This window comes from Lepidochelys kempii, chromosome 11, assembly GCF_965140265.1.
Source record: "Lepidochelys kempii isolate rLepKem1 chromosome 11, rLepKem1.hap2, whole genome shotgun sequence".
Lineage (NCBI taxonomy): Eukaryota > Metazoa > Chordata > Testudines > Cheloniidae > Lepidochelys > Lepidochelys kempii.
The window spans coordinates 47187909-47205781 of record NC_133266.1 but is presented as its reverse complement, the minus strand read 5'-3'; the positions used below and the strand labels follow the sequence as shown (position 1 = coordinate 47205781).

Below are 17873 nucleotides of genomic sequence, written 5' to 3'. Positions count from 1 at the left end.
AGCTGGGAGGAGCAATTGCAGGAAGGCCCTATAACCCAGGACTGGAGTATGCTTAGCACAGGTGGAATCTTGAGCAAATTTCGCTGCTAAACTCTAAAAAGTCTCTACAGATCATGTATGAACTGAGATTTTCAGAGGCTAAAAACTTGGTCAAATTCAGGTTGATTTTCACAGGTCAAACCCCTTACATCAAGATTACCCCCTCTGGCACATTTCAAATCCCCACTCCATAGCATAGAGGCTCAAGAGCTTCTCTGCAAAATGGTGTTTAGAATTTTTTTCAGATGGGCAGAACATATATTTCCCCTAACTCCATTCTGAGAAATACCTGAACCATTTTTGCTGAAATTCCCCCCACCTCTTTCTAACTCCGCAGTCCAAAATAAAATCAGCCTGAAGCAGATATCTAGCATGGATTTAGCCCAAATGGTTGAAATTTGAGAAAGTTATATGCAGCTGAAAACAGGGTTTTAGAATGGGAACTGTCAGACAACCTGAAGTACAAGTCTCAGTCCCTGTGCCACATATAATATCATATAAGTTGTATGATTATAATTTTTTTTAGTCAAAGAGAGCCTAATTTTGCAGTCCTTTCTTAGGACTCAGGCAAAACTGCCTTTAAATTCAATGAAAGTTTTCTTTGTGTAAATACTATAGGATTGGGCCCTTCTCCTGTATACCTCATGAATTAGCTGTTTTATTGCAAAATGATGTAATAGGTGCATGCATGAAAGTAGGCCCCTTTGATACCAGTGGATGTACCTGGTCCAAAGGCTTATGAGACAGGTGGAAAAAGGAGCAATGTTGTTTGAGGATATTATTATTATTTCTCTTTCAGCTTAATTTTTCACTATTGTTTTTCCTCTTAATTTCACTTTTTTCAGGATTTTCCTCACAAATTAATCTCTCTGATGTATTAATTACATACTATAAAGAGAAAACAATGATACATTCAAAATCTGGTCCTTGCCCTTTACAGTGGCTAATATGGCAAGAGAGTTCAATTACCAGCATAGCTGCATTTTTTTTTTTTATGACGAGGAATTATCTGTGAGGTTTGATTTTCAGACCTTTATCTACTAGGATGAAATAAATAGCATGTCAAACTAAATCAACAGACCCTTTTATGGCAACAGAGCCTCTTTCTCTCTATTATGCTAACATCAGTATTCTGTTGCTAATCATACCTCTTTTATACCTAGGTCAGATGTTGCAATTTTGTACAATGATCGTTCTGTTCTTGAAAATCATCATGTGAGTGCTGCTTACAGGCTTATGCAAGAGGAAGAGATGAACATTCTGGCAAATTTAACCAAAGATGACTGGAGGTAAGATCTATTGGGACATTAACGATGATTCCAGTTAATAAAAAGGGTAGGGCTTCTCCTTTGCACCTCATTTTGGGTATGTCTACATGTTAAATTGGGGGTGACTTACTCATGCTAACTCTCTTTGAGCTAGTGCACTAAACATAGCATGTAATCCTGGCAGCACGGTGGGCTAGCCACCCCAAGTACGTACGCATCCAAGACCCTAAGCACGTACTCAAGGCAACTAATCCATCCCACTTTCGTGGCTACATTCTATTTAAGTTGAGAATCATACCACCAGCCTGAAGTGTAGACATGCCCTTTAAATTCTAGCTGAAACTGAAGAAGCCTTGGAAATGGAAGCATGTAAGAGCACTGGAACTTAAGTGGGCATTAAAAGAGATGATCAGAACTGTAACTGACATTTCACAATAACTCGAGCCACAATCTCAGAAATGATAATTGTCAGGACTGCCTTGAGGTCTTCCATTATTAAGGAAGTTGCTATGGTGCATGCAGAGCACACAAAATACAAGTCTTCCTATGTTGCGGTCGGTATAGCTGTTATCATTCAAGTACCCCTAAAATATGTAACCAATAGTTGTATTGTGGCATCACTGGCAGGCAGGTGTGCTGCATCTGGAGAACATTGCTTCTGGGAATGGTGTCACTAAAGACAGAGAGCCAAATTCTGCTCACAATAATACCTGCACAATCCAATTGTCTTCAGAGGAGTTGCATGATATGAGAGTACAATTTGGCCCATCGTGTATATAAAGCTGCAGTACTGGCCCAGACATAAGCCTCGCTGTATAACACCTTCTTATTTGCATGTAATCGTTTATTTCCTCTTTGGAATCAGATCATCGTTAGGCAATTCATTTCCATATAGCTGAATTTAGAGATGGAATATGTAAAACTGGCTTATAGACAATAAGGGTGTTAATATTTAACAATACAGGGAGTTAAAACCCATTGATTTTTAATCCATTAATTACCCTTAATTGTTGCGGCAGACCTCATACATAAAGTATTTTTTTCATCTCTACGATTGAGGTGGACTGCTACATGTTTTTGACTTTATTTTTTCTTTCAGAGCATACTTACTCTCATTCATTGTCCTTAATTTTTTTAAATGAATTTAGTTCTGGACAAAGATCAATAGCTTTGGAAACTGATTTTAAACTTGTGCTATGAGAGTATTCTCTTATCCACACTGCCTCTACCAGTATGACTTAACATTGTTCTGGAGGCTTCTACCTTCTGAGGATTGAAAGGGTAGTTCCGTCTCTGTGATCCCTCTGCTTAGACTGCCACTGAATACAAAGAAAGTGATTGTGTTCTGGGGATGTAGAAGAGCCATTAAACAACTTTCAGATGCTGATACCTTTCAGTCCCCAGCAGTTTGTGTCACTTAGAGGTGAAAGATTCTGAATCTTTATGCCACTTACATGGAGATGTGGAGTCAGTAGTTTAGTACTTTTTGTCTTTATTTTTTCCCATAGATATTTTATCCTAGCAAGATGTTTGTCACACTTATTAACATGTTATCTAAGGGCCTTAAGATATATAGGACTAGAATCTGGTCCAGCCGAGCTACAGTCAGTAAAGGCCCAGGGCAAAGACACCTCTGTGCTTCTCTGATCTTGGGGTCACCAAGGACTGGGCCAGTCCCTGACATAAATCAGTGCAACTTGGACGCTGCCTGAATTTACACCCCGCTGCCCCCAGAGGCCATGCTAGCAGCCTGGGATCAACAGGACCCAGTGCATCCCAGCCACTCCTCCTTCCTCAGGTGGCTAGAGGAGGGGAGAAGAGGAGCCCCTATGACAGCAGAGGATTCCTCAGTGCTGGGAGAAGCCTCCAGTACCCAGATCTCTCAGCTCCATGCTGCTTCTCACTGGGAGACTGGAGCAGAGCAGGTCTCAGGATCGGGACTGTAATAATGTAGTTTTTGTAGCATATACATGTATTTCTAAAATGGTCTTTTCTACCAAGACTGATCAATCTTCATACTGACTTTCCTTCTTTTTTATGCTGGGCTGTACACAATGTGGCTCCTTTACGCTTTCGCTCAGTGGTGCTCTCTGTCTCTTTCTCTTCATTTCTCTTTGCTTTAGTGGTAATTTAGTATGCTCTTTTAGAAGTTGTTCAGCTACTCTCCAATTGTGCTTGCTCTTGCTTTTGAAATTCCTTTCATTGTGACTTATTCTATATTTCCTATTTATTTTAGTGGTTTTAGTATAGATATTTGTATCAGAATTTCTTTATATGGAATGGTTACACAGTGCCCAGATTCTGCTCTCCGTTGTACTCGTCCAACCCTCGAGAAGTCAGCAAGGTTGCATGGCAGCCGTAGGGGGGCATAAATTTGGCCCTTTTAATGAGACTATAATACATTTATTTAATAGAGGCAGGAAGCCCAATTTTACTTTTAGGTAGGTATCATTAATTGTGAAGGCTTCTGAAAATTCTGCTACAATATCACCGATATTCAACATGAATAAATGGATTTACTTATTTGAGCTAAAGTAGGGCATCCAATTCTCTATTTGGTCACATAAATCAGCACTTTATATTTGTGCCTCTAATAAATCTGTGCATGCCTAAATGCTGATTTGAATACCCACACAATTTATGGAACTGGTTGACCTAATTTTGAGGGTCAGGTTGGAAAATGATGATCGCCTGGTATTCATTTTGTAAGTTCAAAAATATCCTTGTTTCTCTGTTATGGTTTGTAGTGGTTCAGTAGCACAGTGGAAAATCCATTTAGCCACTTGAAAGAAGCACTTCAGTTTTTTAAATTATTAATAGAATGAACTTTTTTGAAATCCATGCCATTAAAATAGCAGCTTTGAAGCTTACAATAAAGCAAATTGGCAGTAAATTGAAATGACAATTTGTTCGACTTTTTCAGCACACATCCTGTCTGATTCATTTAAATACTGTCAGACCTGTTTTCTTCAGTTGTTCTGATTTTTTTTTTTAATGCCCATGCCTGGTTAAACCATGGCTTTGCTAATTATTTCATCAAGATAAAGGAAAGTGATTGAGATTTTTTTTTTTTGCATTACCATTTTTTCTACCTGTTAACGTCAGGGGGAATATGCTAATAAACTCTCAGCCTCAATTAAGTTTAAAACACAAGGTTTGGGTCTGAATCAGTGAAGTACTGCCAACATTGTGACAAGGGCTCTGTCGGAGGGTAATACATGTGACAGTCCCCAAGTAGTATAGTCATTCCTCACTCTTTCCCTCAACCCAAGCTCACACCCCTGCCCCAAATCCATCCTTTCCATACTCTTCTCCCTTACCTACCTCCCCTGCCCAAAAATCCATCAATCCTTTCAGCCTCATTTCAAAGAGGAAATAAACAAATACATTCAAATAAGAAGGTGTTGCACAGAGAGGCTTCAGTCTGGGCCAGTACTGCAGCTTTATGTACATGGTGGACAAAATGTGCTCTCACATCATGCAACTCCTCTGAAGACAATTGGATTGTGCAGGTATTATTGTGAGCAGAATTTGGTCTCCCTTTCCACACCAGCCATTATCCTTTGATCCGCCATGCTTCCACCTCCCCAGCTGTACAGTGATACTCCTCTAAGTGGCTCCTCATTCTGTCAGCTGTTTCACACGGCAGCAGCAATGCTGGGAAATGGGTGCCCTGTGGTGTTTGCTGGCAGTAGTGGTGGTAGACATTTTGTCCTGCAACCTCTGGGTTTCGAGTAGGGTGACCACCTTTTCAAAAAGCAAACATGGGACACATGCAGGAACCCCACCCCCTCCATGGACTCACCCTTTGCCCCTCCTCTTCCCCCAACCCCACACCCTCTGGTCCTCCTCTTCTCATCTGGAAGCCAGAGCCGGGCTGTGGTAAGAACCACCCAGGGAGCCCTGGCCCCTCCACCTGCCCTGCGCAGGGTGCTGGGGTGTCCGAGAACAACCTCCAGCCTGTATCCCCACCTCCTTGGATGTGCCATCCAAGGCAGGGAGAGATCTGGGGCTCCCCACAGTGGTCCAGACTCCCTGGGCAGTTCTTACCACAGCCCAGCTAAGGCTTCCAGTCTGGCCAGGGCCAAGGCCTTGCGGGGAACAGGAGGAGCAGGGGATGGGGCCTCATGGTGAGCAGGGACTCAGGGATTACTCTTAAAAGTGAGCTCAAGAATTGAAAGTTCAAAGGAAATAAAAATCTGTAGAAACAGGGGGTAGGAGTTTGTTTCAGGTTTGTGTTAGGGTTTTTTCTTTCCTATTTGCCCCCAAAACAGAAGAGTATAACTAATATAAACCCCTCAGTTTCCATGCAACTGTTTCTTACAAAAAATGGCTTGCTTCATTTGAAGGGTACAAGTTCAAAGCAATGTGCAGGAGCAACAGTTGGGATGCAGGTTAATTAGTGTCATATTAGGAGGGCAGGCACGGTTGCCATGGTTGCACATCATTAATTGAATAGCAAAGGGAGGCCTGAATCTCCACTCAGTTACACCAGTATAAATCAGTAGTAAGTCCATTGAAATTAGTGAGTGACACCAGCTTAAACGTACTGTTGTGGGAGTTCAGCCTCAAAACTTATAATAAACCATCATATCTCCTCTAAATAGAATTGCAATTAACTCATATCGTAAAAGCATAAACATAGGATTTTACACTAATGTTTAACAGGGTTTGTTCTAGAACCTCCTGAATACCACATTTTTCTCACAGGATCAGACTTTAAGGTCACAAGGGACCATCATCATCTAGTCTGACCCGCTCCACATTGCAGGACACAGAACCTCACCTACCCACTCCTGTAATAGACTCCTAACCACTGGCTGAGTTACTGAAGTCCTCAAAACATGGTTTAAAGACTTCAAGATACAGAGAATCTACCATTTACACTAGTTGAAACCTACAAGTAACCTGTGCCCCATGCTGCAGAGGAAGGAGGAAAAAAAACCCCACCAGGGTCTCTGCCAATCTGACCTGGGAAAAATTTCTTCCCAACCACACATATGGTGACAAGTTAGACCCTGAGTATGTGGGAAAGACCCACCAGGCAAACACCTGGGAAAGAATTATCTGAAGTAACTGAGAACCCTCCCCACTGTGCTGCTGTGACAGGCTTTAGACTGCTCCCGGTCCTACACTCTCACCAGCTTTCACACAGGCAGGGATACACCCAGCTGCAGTTGCATGCAGGCTTTGGCCAGCCACTGCATGAACCAACAATAGAGCAGCTACAGCCAAGATAACCCCCAGCTTCCCAGCCTAGGACCCCAGAGCTGTACCATCCTGCCCTGCTCAAAACCCCGACCAGTACAAATTTATTACTCAGTTCTCCCTCAATGTGGAGAGGAATATGCACAGTACCGTTGTGTTAAACCAAGCTGAAATTTTCCCCAGATACTTCCATTCAAAGGCACACTGGTTTAGATTAAAACATAAAACAAGTTTATTAACTACAAAAAGATAGATTTTAAGTGATAACAAACAGATCAAAGCAGATTACCTAGTACATAAACAAAACTGCAAACTAAAATACTAGAAAATACTTTCTAAAATACTAGAAAGACTGGATATGAATTAGCAATTTTTAACCCTGACTGATGATACAAGCAGGCTTGCAGATTCTTAAGGCACAAGGTGCAATTGCTTTGCAACTTGAGATCCCCATCCCCGTACCAAGACCTTTTCTTTCTGAGCTTCTCCAGGTATTGAGTTGTGGAGGAGTAAAGAACAACAGATGATGTCACTCCCTGCCTTATATAGCTTTTCCATATGGCGGGAACCCTTTGTTCCAAAAAACAGTTCCCAGTCCAATTTGTGGAAAAATACAGGTACCCAAAGTGGAGATCAGTGTCATGTGGTCTGGTCACACCCCCTGGTATGACCTGCTAAGTCATAGCAGCCATTATTTACAGGCTGTCTGGAGTGATCTCAGGAAGGCTCACCAGGTTGGGGATAAGCTTCTCCTAAGGCAGGGGTTCCCAAACTTGGTTTTCGGCTTGTTCCTGGCCAATGGGATCTGTGGGAAGTGGTGGCCTGGCCTGCGCTGCTTCCCGCAGCTCCCATTGGCTGGAAACGGCGAACCGCGGCCAGTGGGAGCTGTGAGCGGCCATACCTGCGGACGATCAGGTAAACAAAGCGTCTCACGGCCTGCCAGGGGCTTACCCTGAACAAGCCATGAACCAAGTTTGGGAAGCCCTGTCCTAAGGCCTGTTGTTTTTCCTAATGGCCCATTACCCTGAATAGGCCCTTCCCATCAGCTGTCTAGGCTGAAAGCATTTATGCTAGTTTGTAATGGTCCATAGTGTTAAGCTGGTGGGGATTTAGACACGGATGCTGTTCTGACCAAACTTGAAAAAGGGGAAAAGAATAGAGGAATTTTAAATGGCCTGAATTCCTAACATTTCAGATTGACACTTCTTAGTCTCCTAAATGGCTCCTGAACCTTCTAGCTAATATTAGTATTGTATCTGCTGTACGCTAAATTGGAAGCTTATATCCTCCTGTTATTGTAGTGGACCCAACGGTCTAAATGGTACCCTCTCTTTCTGAATGTGATGATCCTAGTACTGGGGTGAAATAAGCAGAAGAGTTATAGCCAGGGTTGCACTTAATTATAGTTTATGCACTAGAAAAGAGGAATCACAAAACAGCATGACTCTGAAATAATAATTGCAGAGTTGATTTTGTGAAGTATGCTGTTTCCACAGAATCCCCTTAGGGACATAAGGTTCCAGTTGTTAATCATGTCTTGAAGTGCTTTTTTTAATTAAAAAAAGTGTTCATTTTTGTTTAGAAAGATATGAATTAACCAGTGCCTCCCAAGCAAATGTTCCATAAACAGAATAAATTACTTGTAATTAGTAACTTTGCTTTTGATTGCTTTCAGGGAACTTCGTAGCCTGGTCATTGAGATGGTCTTGTCAACAGATATGTCAGGACATTTCCAGCAAATTAAAACAATGCGCCATACTCTGCAGCAGACAGAGGGGTAGGTTATTTTCCATTCCTTTCTTTAGAAGTTTCAAATGAGTTCATGCACAAGAAAAGACTTTAAACAGTTGCTGCTGTTCTGAGATAATTGGAGCATGTCCTTGATTTGACAGGATAGACAAAGCCAAAGCCATGTCTTTGATTCTACATGCAGCAGACATAAGCCACCCAGCAAAATCTTGGGAACTGCACTACCGGTGGACAACGGCACTGATGGAAGAGTTTTTTCGACAGGTGCCATTTTCAAAATCTGTTAACATAGTTAAAGTGTTAGTTACACTGTTAGATATTTTATAATTCTACCTGCAAGAATACTGTCAGTTATAATTTAGTAAAGTGATCAGAATCGTGCTTGCCTTACTTTCAGAAGTAGTCCCACTGACTTCAGTACAACTACTCATGTGAGTAAGATGAATAGGATGTTGGTTAATATCTATTTCAGCTGATGGCAGGCTCCAAAGCATTAGCTTTTTTTCTTCTCTAACAGTATTATAATTTGTCAAGCTGATTTCATTCTTTAGACAGAGATCTGTATACACTCTGAACTAAAAAGAGGTATTGGGTAGGAGGGAGTACCTGGGTATGTGAAGGATGTGTGTTCAGCAAAGAAGGCAGATGAATGTTGTATCCATATCATATTACATAAGGCTTCCCTTTCCCCCTTATTGTGAGCTAGTGCTGTGCATATCCCACATCGGTAGGATGGAGTTTTCCTTTCATGCTCTTTGTGGGCCTGCTCTGCAGACCACTCAAGTCAATGGCAATCTTTCTATTGCCAATGTGGCCATAATTTCGGAATCAAACACAGCGGCACAGCAATGTGGCAGTATTTTTTGTGGTGGTGAAACAGTCGTAGAAAAGACAAAATGCACTTTTTAAAAAATGTGTGGTGTTGTACTATTCCCAGCTTCTGATTCAATAGCAACATGTGTTTGTTTCACAGAGTGGATCATTTTTTCTAGTGACAAACAATGAGTTTATCTTGAATCACTGAGCAAGTGCAATTAATGTTAATTTTAAGTAAAGAAGAAGGGCTTTGACAATGTTTACATTGGTTCCACCTTTCTATCACTCCAAACACTCCGTTGCTTGTAAACGCAGAGCAAATTCTACTGTCTAGCAATACCACTGAGCAAACATTGTGTAGTTGGGGGAGAGGGGAAGCAAACATTTCAAGTGGTGAAATGAAAAAAACAGGACATTTCAGGTGTCTTGCACGAATTATCTGGGATCCTACGACATCGTGAAAAACTGGGTTTGTCTCAATAAAAAAAAAACCCCTGTGATCACTTTACCAATTAACTATGAGTGAGTGATTTTTGCGTTCTGTTGTGTTCAGGATTTAGAAATTGCTTGAAATAAGAGAAAAATAGATTCTAAACTCCTCCTTTTTATCTGTCTCAGTATTGAGGATCATTCTGATATGGGCCATTAAAATGATAACAAAGAAGCAATAGTGGAATGGGAAAAATAGGTAACTTAATAGTGGGGACATTTTAGAAAACTGCATTTTAGTCTATGCAACTAAGCTATGCCCTCAGTAAGAAAGCACTGTGGGAGAAATAGCACTAAGAAGAATATTCTAGGCACCTCTTAGGAAGCGATTAACATTAACATTGAAATTAACTTGCTTTTAAATAGGTAGCTTTTAGTGGGGTGGGAATAAGATGGTCACCAAAGGGGTAAGAGGCATTTCCCTACTGTTCTGTACAGCATTTGAATAGTTCATCTTAGACCACCATAATTATTTTAAATTAAAATATATCCTTACAGAAGAAAAAGAAAGTTGAGCATATAGATACTTCAGTGTCTTCGTGACTCAGCAAAGTAACTAAAGCAACTACCTCCCTGTATTTGGGATATAGCGCCCATCCCTATGAATCTGGGCCCTGCACAAAGTTTTAACACAACAATGATTAAATTAAAATTGGACCTGGTGGCCCAGAGAGAAGCAGCAATGTTGTCACAAAAAGAGCCATCAAAAAAACTGATCAAAGCCTAATTTAGATATATCATAGCACCTCCAGTGATTACATCTTTGACAAAGCAGATAGGGAATGATAGATATTGGCTGCCTGGCCCATCTAGATTGTCCTTTTGCTATGTTATATTTTGTGGCTTTCAAACAGGAGTAGTCATACATTAAACTGGAAGGGGTCAGAGCAATGAATGAGTCAGTAATTTATTCCATCTGCTCTTGAGAGTTCTCACTCAATTCCTAAAGATGCTTACTACTGATTTTGAACAGTAAACTTCAGGACCTTACTGATTCTTTGATTTGCCTTTGGAGAGAGTGGAGAACTGGTGCCTTAATCTAAATGATGAACAAACCCAGTTTTGTGGAAATGTTGAGCAGCAGCAGATCATTAATTAAGTTCAACATCAGGACTTGAAGTCTGGAGTTACCAGTTGGTGCCTCTTACTGTAATTGGAAATGATGATGATATAGAATGCTGGAGGAAAAGGGGAGGACCATCAACCCAGATGAATATTACTCAGAAGAAGGTCAGAAATGAACAACTGTAGAAGCATTTTAGACATAGGGAGGCAGGATACATAGACTCCATGGAACAGTGAGGCAATATGTTCAGGCCAGGGCTGTAGCATTAACAATATATAGTTCTGTACTGCCTTGATCATTGAGTGCACAGGATCGGTTAATGCTTTAATTACTACTTTATCCTTTCACTGTAAAATGGTACTGGATTATAAATAAACTGCTCAAAGACTTGAGTTTTTTAAAAACAATTTTTTGTCACTGAAGTACACTTACGCATTTCATAATTATAAAAATATGAAACTCTCTCATAGCACCTTCATTTCAAATGTACACAGCAGAAACTGGGATAATGTGCACTCAGTCGAGACAGAATATAGGCTGCACATATCTCTAATGTGAACAGTTCTGGTTAATGTTAGTGACAGGTGAACCTCCAAAGCTTCTAAAATATGTTGCAGACAAACACGATCGGGGAGAGGGGGGTGAGGGAGGAAAGGGGAGGAATAGGGGGAGTGTCTAGTCTTGCAGTCTGTACACAGCCAAACCTCCCACCCATTGATTTCAGTGTCTATATAAGAACTGCAGGATCAGGTTATAACATTTAACTGAACTCAGGACCCATGGAAAGTAGAAAATGTGCTGGAATTTCATTTCCTTTTTCCATCCAGATTGGGAATTAGATGATAATAGCTATTCCACACTAGTTTGGTTTGTCTGTTTCTGGTCTCAGCCAAAGCCAGAAGGTGCAAAGCCATAAAAACATAAAACTTAAACTTACAATTTCTGAACAAGATTCAGTTTGAGTTTCAAGTGAAGGCTTAATACTTTGTTTTAACTCAAACTGGTTTGATAAATAAAATAGATGTAATAAAATCAGTACCTGAAATGAACCATGAAGAGCTTGAGCTCTGACATCCAGCTTGATGTCTGTTAACCAACCTAGCTTATAAAATATGTGATGATGATGATGATGATGATACATTAGGATTGACAAGGAATTGGAAACTTATTTATTGTATGTTTGTTGTATTCTATACTACATTGGTCAGTGAAAAAGGTTAATTTCCAAATAGTAAAACACTGTTCATGTTAGAAGACCCAAATATGATAAAGACATTTCAAGACTTCAGAACTTAATTTTTTTTAAAATGTCATTTGCCTGCTTACAGAGCAACACAGACAAAAGCAGCAGAAACTGAGAGTTTCTGAGAACATCGGAGTTTTTAATATGCAGTTTTAAAAGTGGGCACAGATGGAAAATGGACATTATCTTAGAAAACTTTATTCAACTGGCACTAAGATTTAAAATATGTATCAGTAATAATTTCAAGGGCAAAGCCTTAGAACATTATCATAAAAAAAGTTGTTTTCACTTAAAAAAAAAAAAAACACACACAAACCACACCCATCCATCTCAAATGCACAATGATAAAGAAACATACAGCTGAGGTCACTCAACCAAGCACCCAGCCCTGACAGCATTCTGCTCTAGGCTGGAGTTTATTTTAAAACAAAAATAAAATTTCAACTTTCAAATAATAATTTTTAAGTCGTTTAATTGATTTTCTTCAAACTTAGCTTGCTTAACTTTTATATCTCATGAGAATTAAAGATCATGTCAAATCTTAAGTCTGGGTCCTATACCACAATTTACAATATATACATTATATAAGAAATTACAGTTTTCATTATATATTGGATGAATTGTCAAAAATACATGATGCAGTAAAGAAGTATTTTAAGGCATAAGCTCAAGAGAGTTAAGTTTTTAGATTTTTAGTTCTGTGATTTTAACTTTTGCATGAATTTCCTGACTTTTGAGTTCTCAGATGTTAGGTAACTTTATCCCTGGCAAAAATCCCAATGTTAATGTAAGTAGTAACATGCTCTTGACATTAGATAATCAGGCCACAGTTCCAATGGGGAGTTCTGGAGGCATCTTAAGCTGTGAAAGCAAAGCCAGATTGGTTAGCTCAATATTTTTTTTATAAAACCTTTAGTGTAGTAGAAGCCGATGGAACCAAATCCTCAGCTAGTTGAAATCAGTGAAGCTCCTTCATTTATATTCATGTGGTTCACTTCTGGGGACCATTAGCTCCTTTTGGTAATACTACCTGCTCCTGCTCTCTTCTGTTCCCTTTAGTCAAATTATGGGTACCTTCTATGTGGGCAGGGTGAGGGAAGGGGTCTCTGGGCAGTCTACCACTTTCAAGCATAAAGCACAAGGTCAGCTGTAATTTGGTCCTCTGTCTCTTTTCTTTCTCTCTGGGCTCATTCTATATGTATGGCCACCAATAGTTTTTTTTTATATTTTCTCTCTGCTCTCTTCCTCCGGCTCTAGATATCTATCCACAGCTTCACTTAGGTTATGCAATTCAATTGGACTTTAAGGGAAGAAGTGGTGAAACCCTCCATTTCTATTTGAAGCACATTCTTCTATCTCTTAAAAACATCTCTGAGGCTGTTTTTAAGCAGTCGTACTGAAATTTTTTGTGTGTGTGCTTTTCTGACATCCGTTCCTTATTATCATTCGGTGCGAAATGATAAGAATATCAAAGGTCTATATTTTAAATGCACCTGCAAATCGACTTAATTCTACAATTACAAATTTATCAATGAATGTCCAGGATATCAATGAGGCCCCAGCATTCTAAAATGCAGTTGGGAAAATATCAGAATGGTCGGCTTCTCCTTCTTTCCCACACCCCGTCTCTTTAAGAGAAGTTAAGTTGAATGATCTCTGGGTGCTCCAAGTCCAAGCTGTGAGGCTGCAGAAGGTCTCCTTATAAAACATGCTTTTTATTTTCCTTCCCTGACAAATACTAAATCACAGTGGCAGATGCTTTGGTCTTGACAAGATCTTTGCTTTCAACATATTCTTTTCAATACAAATGGTTAAAATTAAGTTATAAGGTTGACTTTTCCTTTTCTTCTCTCTTTTTCATTTAAAAAACAATATTAGATTTATTTTACCCACAGCTTGTTTTAGTTTAGGAAAAGAAGTGAATTTTAGAAGTAGTTGGTCAGAGAGCAGTGTTCAGGCTCTCTCCTTTGTATATGTATTCTTATAATATGAAACATTGCTTTTTCCAGGGAGACAAGGAGGCTGCTCTAGGGCTACCATTTTCCCCACTTTGTGACCGCAAATCTACCATGGTGGCTCAGTCCCAAATAGGTAATGATCAGTGCTGTTTTCTCTTTCTCATAAATGTGGGCGCATGCAGTGTTGTCATCCCCCATTCACACACTGCGCACGATGTTTTTAAAAAAGCTGTAGATACTACTATAAACAACGTGTTTCTTTCTCCACATTTACTCACAGAAATCAGAGCATATTACACCCGTGACATGCTGTTGTCCAAAGGGACATTAAGCTCTTTCAGCATGGCATATGAAGCATATGGGACAGTATGTTTAGTGGTTAGATCAGGGTACTGGAAATCTGAACTCTTGGGGTCCAGCTGTTACTATCGGCATTTTAGAATTTGGTAAAGCAAAGCATGGAGAAGTTGTCACCTACTCAAAGTCCCATAGGTCTTACTGCAGTGCAGACATACTCTGTGGCTGGCATGGGTCAGCTGACTTGGGCTTGCAGGGCTATAAAATTGCAGTATAGACATTCAGGCTCAGGCCAGGCTCTGAGACCATCCCTATCGCAGCATAGATATACCCATAGAGTCAAGCTGGCTGGATACAAGTAACTCACTGTTTTCTAAAGGCCCTTCAAACAAGCTCCTGGCATCTATCTCCAGCACTGCTGGTGACTCACTGTGTGACCTTAGGCAAGTGATTTCCTATCTCACTTAATCCAGCTGAAAAATGGGTATAATATTATTTACATTCCCCCATTCAACACCGGCCTGGTGCTCCTGTCAGGGAGCGGGGTCAAGGACCTGGCACTTGCCTGCTCCGCCCGCCCAGCATTCCAGCCAGGGAGCGGGCAAGCCCCGGCTCCCCGACACCATTCCCTGGCTGGAATGTCCGGTGGGTGGAGTGGGGCAAGCCCCCACGCCCCAACCCTGCTACGCCCCTGCCTCAACCAAGCTTCACAATCATCATTGGTGAGTGCAGTATTAAATTGTTTGCTTAAAATTATTTAAAACTTATACTGTCTATGTATATAAAGTCTTCTGTCTGGCGAAAAAAATTTCCCTGGAACCTAACCTCCCCTATTTACATTAATTCTTATGGGGAAATTGGAGTCACTTAATATCATTTTGCTTAAAGTTGCATTTTTCAAGAACATAATTATGACATTAAGTGAGGAGTTACTGTAGGTGTTTGGCTGGTTAGGACCTATTGTGATTAGATAATAATCATTTGTATTTCAGTACCACTTAAGGACCCCAGTCAAAGATCATGGTCTCATTGTATAAACACCTAAAGAAAGGATAGTATCTTCTCTGAAGAGCTTACATTCGAAGTAAAGAGCCTTAATGTGAGCCTTGGGATAGTGAATTAGGGCCTGACTTTTCAAAGATGAAATGCAGGCCCTTGGCTTCCCCCATCATCTGTACAATAGGGATAAAAATAATTACTTTAAGTTTTATGGGGCCAATAACCATATGAACTCTAAAAGTTTGCTGAGGAAAGCTTACCTAGAAAAATGCCTTTCACAGATGTCAACATGTCCCCGAAATAATCCTGGGACCGGGAGATCCTGTATGTTAAGATGTCATATCTTTGAACTGAACAGTATCCTCCAGTATTATCTTGTAATTTAATACATCTCCCATTCCATTGCTAGCCAGACTCAAGTGGCAACGTACTTGAGCTTATGCCTTTTGCTTACCTTTGTGCTATGGCACATTAGTTAGAGTGTGAAGAGAGCCTGAAATCCATAGCTATCTCATGTTCTACCTACATTTTTTCTGTTAAGTGCTCAGCAGAGGATAATGCCTCATTCTCTCTAGCTATGTCATTCTCTATCTTGATGAGCACTTTCAAATGTAAAATACATTGTTCAGCGCTGACATCTCAGAGCTGTGGGATGGATGCTGTCTCCCAGGGATATTACTTGTTCTCGTCACTGATTTGACAGAACACTCCTACACACTTTGAAATAACACTTTACTTCCACAGAATAATAAACAGCAATTTGGAATATTGACTCATTAGCGTGAGGCTCTGAATGGAAACACTGGTAGACTGACTTCTTGCCCATTGGCTCTGTCATGGCTTCCCTTTTATTCAGTAATTAATCCCGGTCTCCAATGAAAAACTTATTGTGAAATGCACTTGGTTCACTGGAGGCAGGAGTGAAAAGCTGCAAATATTAGCACTTGGTTACTCCTGTACCTCTCCAGGTGGTTTTTTTGTTTTCCTCAGCAGACTAATAACTATGGAAATTACACTGAGAGAGAAAAAATATCCCAAGTATATTGAATCTGGATTGCATTTGTCTTCAGAATATTATCCTGATATTAAAACCTAGAAGTCCAATTTTTTCCGACTTGATCAGACATTATGGATATCATTTGGGTGACATTTCTCTTTAGAGTTTTGCTAATCTGTGGTTTCTGAAGTTGGAGCCAGTTTGTGAATAAAGACAGAGACTAGTCATTGACTTTGAGACCCAGAAAAATGTACAACCTGAATTCATCTCTTTCTGCTTTTCAGGTTTCATCGATTTCATAGTAGAGCCCACGTTTTCTCTTCTAACGGACTCAATGGAGAAAATTATTATTCCTCTTATAGAGGAAGCTTCAAAGTCTGAAAGTTCTGCCTTTGGGACACCCAGGTTTGAACATTTTCTCCTTTTACTTTGTGATTCTTTTAACTAACATCATTAGCAACAGCAGCATATTTTCTAATCTGTTCATAGTTGCAGAAGTCTGATGTAAATAGTTCTACTGTGTTACCACCTAGTGGCAATATCTTGTAATTGCAGCTGTCTACTATGTTCCTGTACTGGCCAAGGACACTGTCTGCTTGGAAGGGCAAAAAACACAATAAAGAACAAAGTACTCATCTGTAAGGACATGAAGTTGAATTTTCTTCAGGACATACAAAAATAAAATGTTTGCTGATTCTCTTCCATCATAAAAGATACTAGCCATTTCTTCTTAAAGCAAAACCCAGGAAGTGTCTATTATCACATTTTCTTTTTAATCTGTGGATTTAACCCTTCACTGTAGTATACTACTGTAAAAACACTGCAGTGCAATAATTCCTTAGTATATTGGTTAGATTTGGTAGTGTCAGAATGATGTGGCTGTAACTTTGCTTTGCTAGAATTAACTTATTCTTCGTGCATTTCTGTTGCGGGCTGTGTTCCCAACCACTTTGGGCAACTGTGCTGGCCTAAAACATCAGTGGTGCCACATACTATTTAACTGCTCACTTTTATTCCGATTGGAGTTCAGGCAGCTTCAACCCCCAGTTTCACATTAGTGTGCATAACTGAATGAGAGGTGAGCAGAAGCATTCTACTGGGGTCTTGCACAGAGGTTCATCATTAGGTACCTGATCCTGCAGGCCTTGTCTGTACAAAACTCCCACTGGCTGCAAAGGGAGATTTGTTTAAATAAGGGTTGCAGAAGTAGGCCCTATAGAAGGAATGGGGAGCCTAGAATATTATACACAGAAGTCTGTACCAGCATTGATGCACATATACCAGTAGCTGGAAACCGCTAATGTATGTGTAACCCACACACCTACTGGCTGTGTTATTCTGTCCCACCTAGTGGCACTGAGACCGCTTAAAGAGAGAGATAAAATGAGACTGCTCTACAGCCTTAGCTAGCGGGCACTTGGCTTTTAGCTCATGCGGTAGAGGCTCATGCACTAAGCACCAGAGGTCCCAGGTTCAATTCTGCCCGCCGACACTGGGGTCTGTCAGCATTACATATGGAGTAAATTTTAAGTTGTTGACGGAATAAAACATTAGAAATACACCATGCCGTTTCCTTTTAACACCTCTGGGGCACAGGGAAGTTCTAATTTGCAATTCCTTACACTGTACTTATACCTTCAATGAAATGTTACTTGTAACTTTGCTGGGAAAATTGGAGCCCATTTATGTGCATACAAACATTAACTCTTTTGGGCTAAATCTTGGAGATCATATCAGGCAAACA

General features: G+C 40.3%; 1 protein-coding gene across 6 annotated transcripts in view; it reads left to right on the top strand.

Annotated features, from left to right (window-relative positions):
* Positions 1-17873, top strand: part of PDE1A (phosphodiesterase 1A) — a 190317-nt gene that overhangs the window by 137288 nt on the left and 35156 nt on the right. For all 6 annotated transcript variants that reach the window (XM_073306084.1, XM_073306085.1, XM_073306088.1 and 3 more), the window contains 5 exons: positions 1203-1328; positions 8191-8292; positions 8408-8528; positions 13888-13969; positions 16414-16534. In XM_073306084.1, the coding sequence (XP_073162185.1) occupies positions 1203-1328; positions 8191-8292; positions 8408-8528; positions 13888-13969; positions 16414-16534 (552 nt within the window). The remainder of the gene's footprint in view (positions 1-1202; positions 1329-8190; positions 8293-8407; positions 8529-13887; positions 13970-16413; positions 16535-17873) is intronic.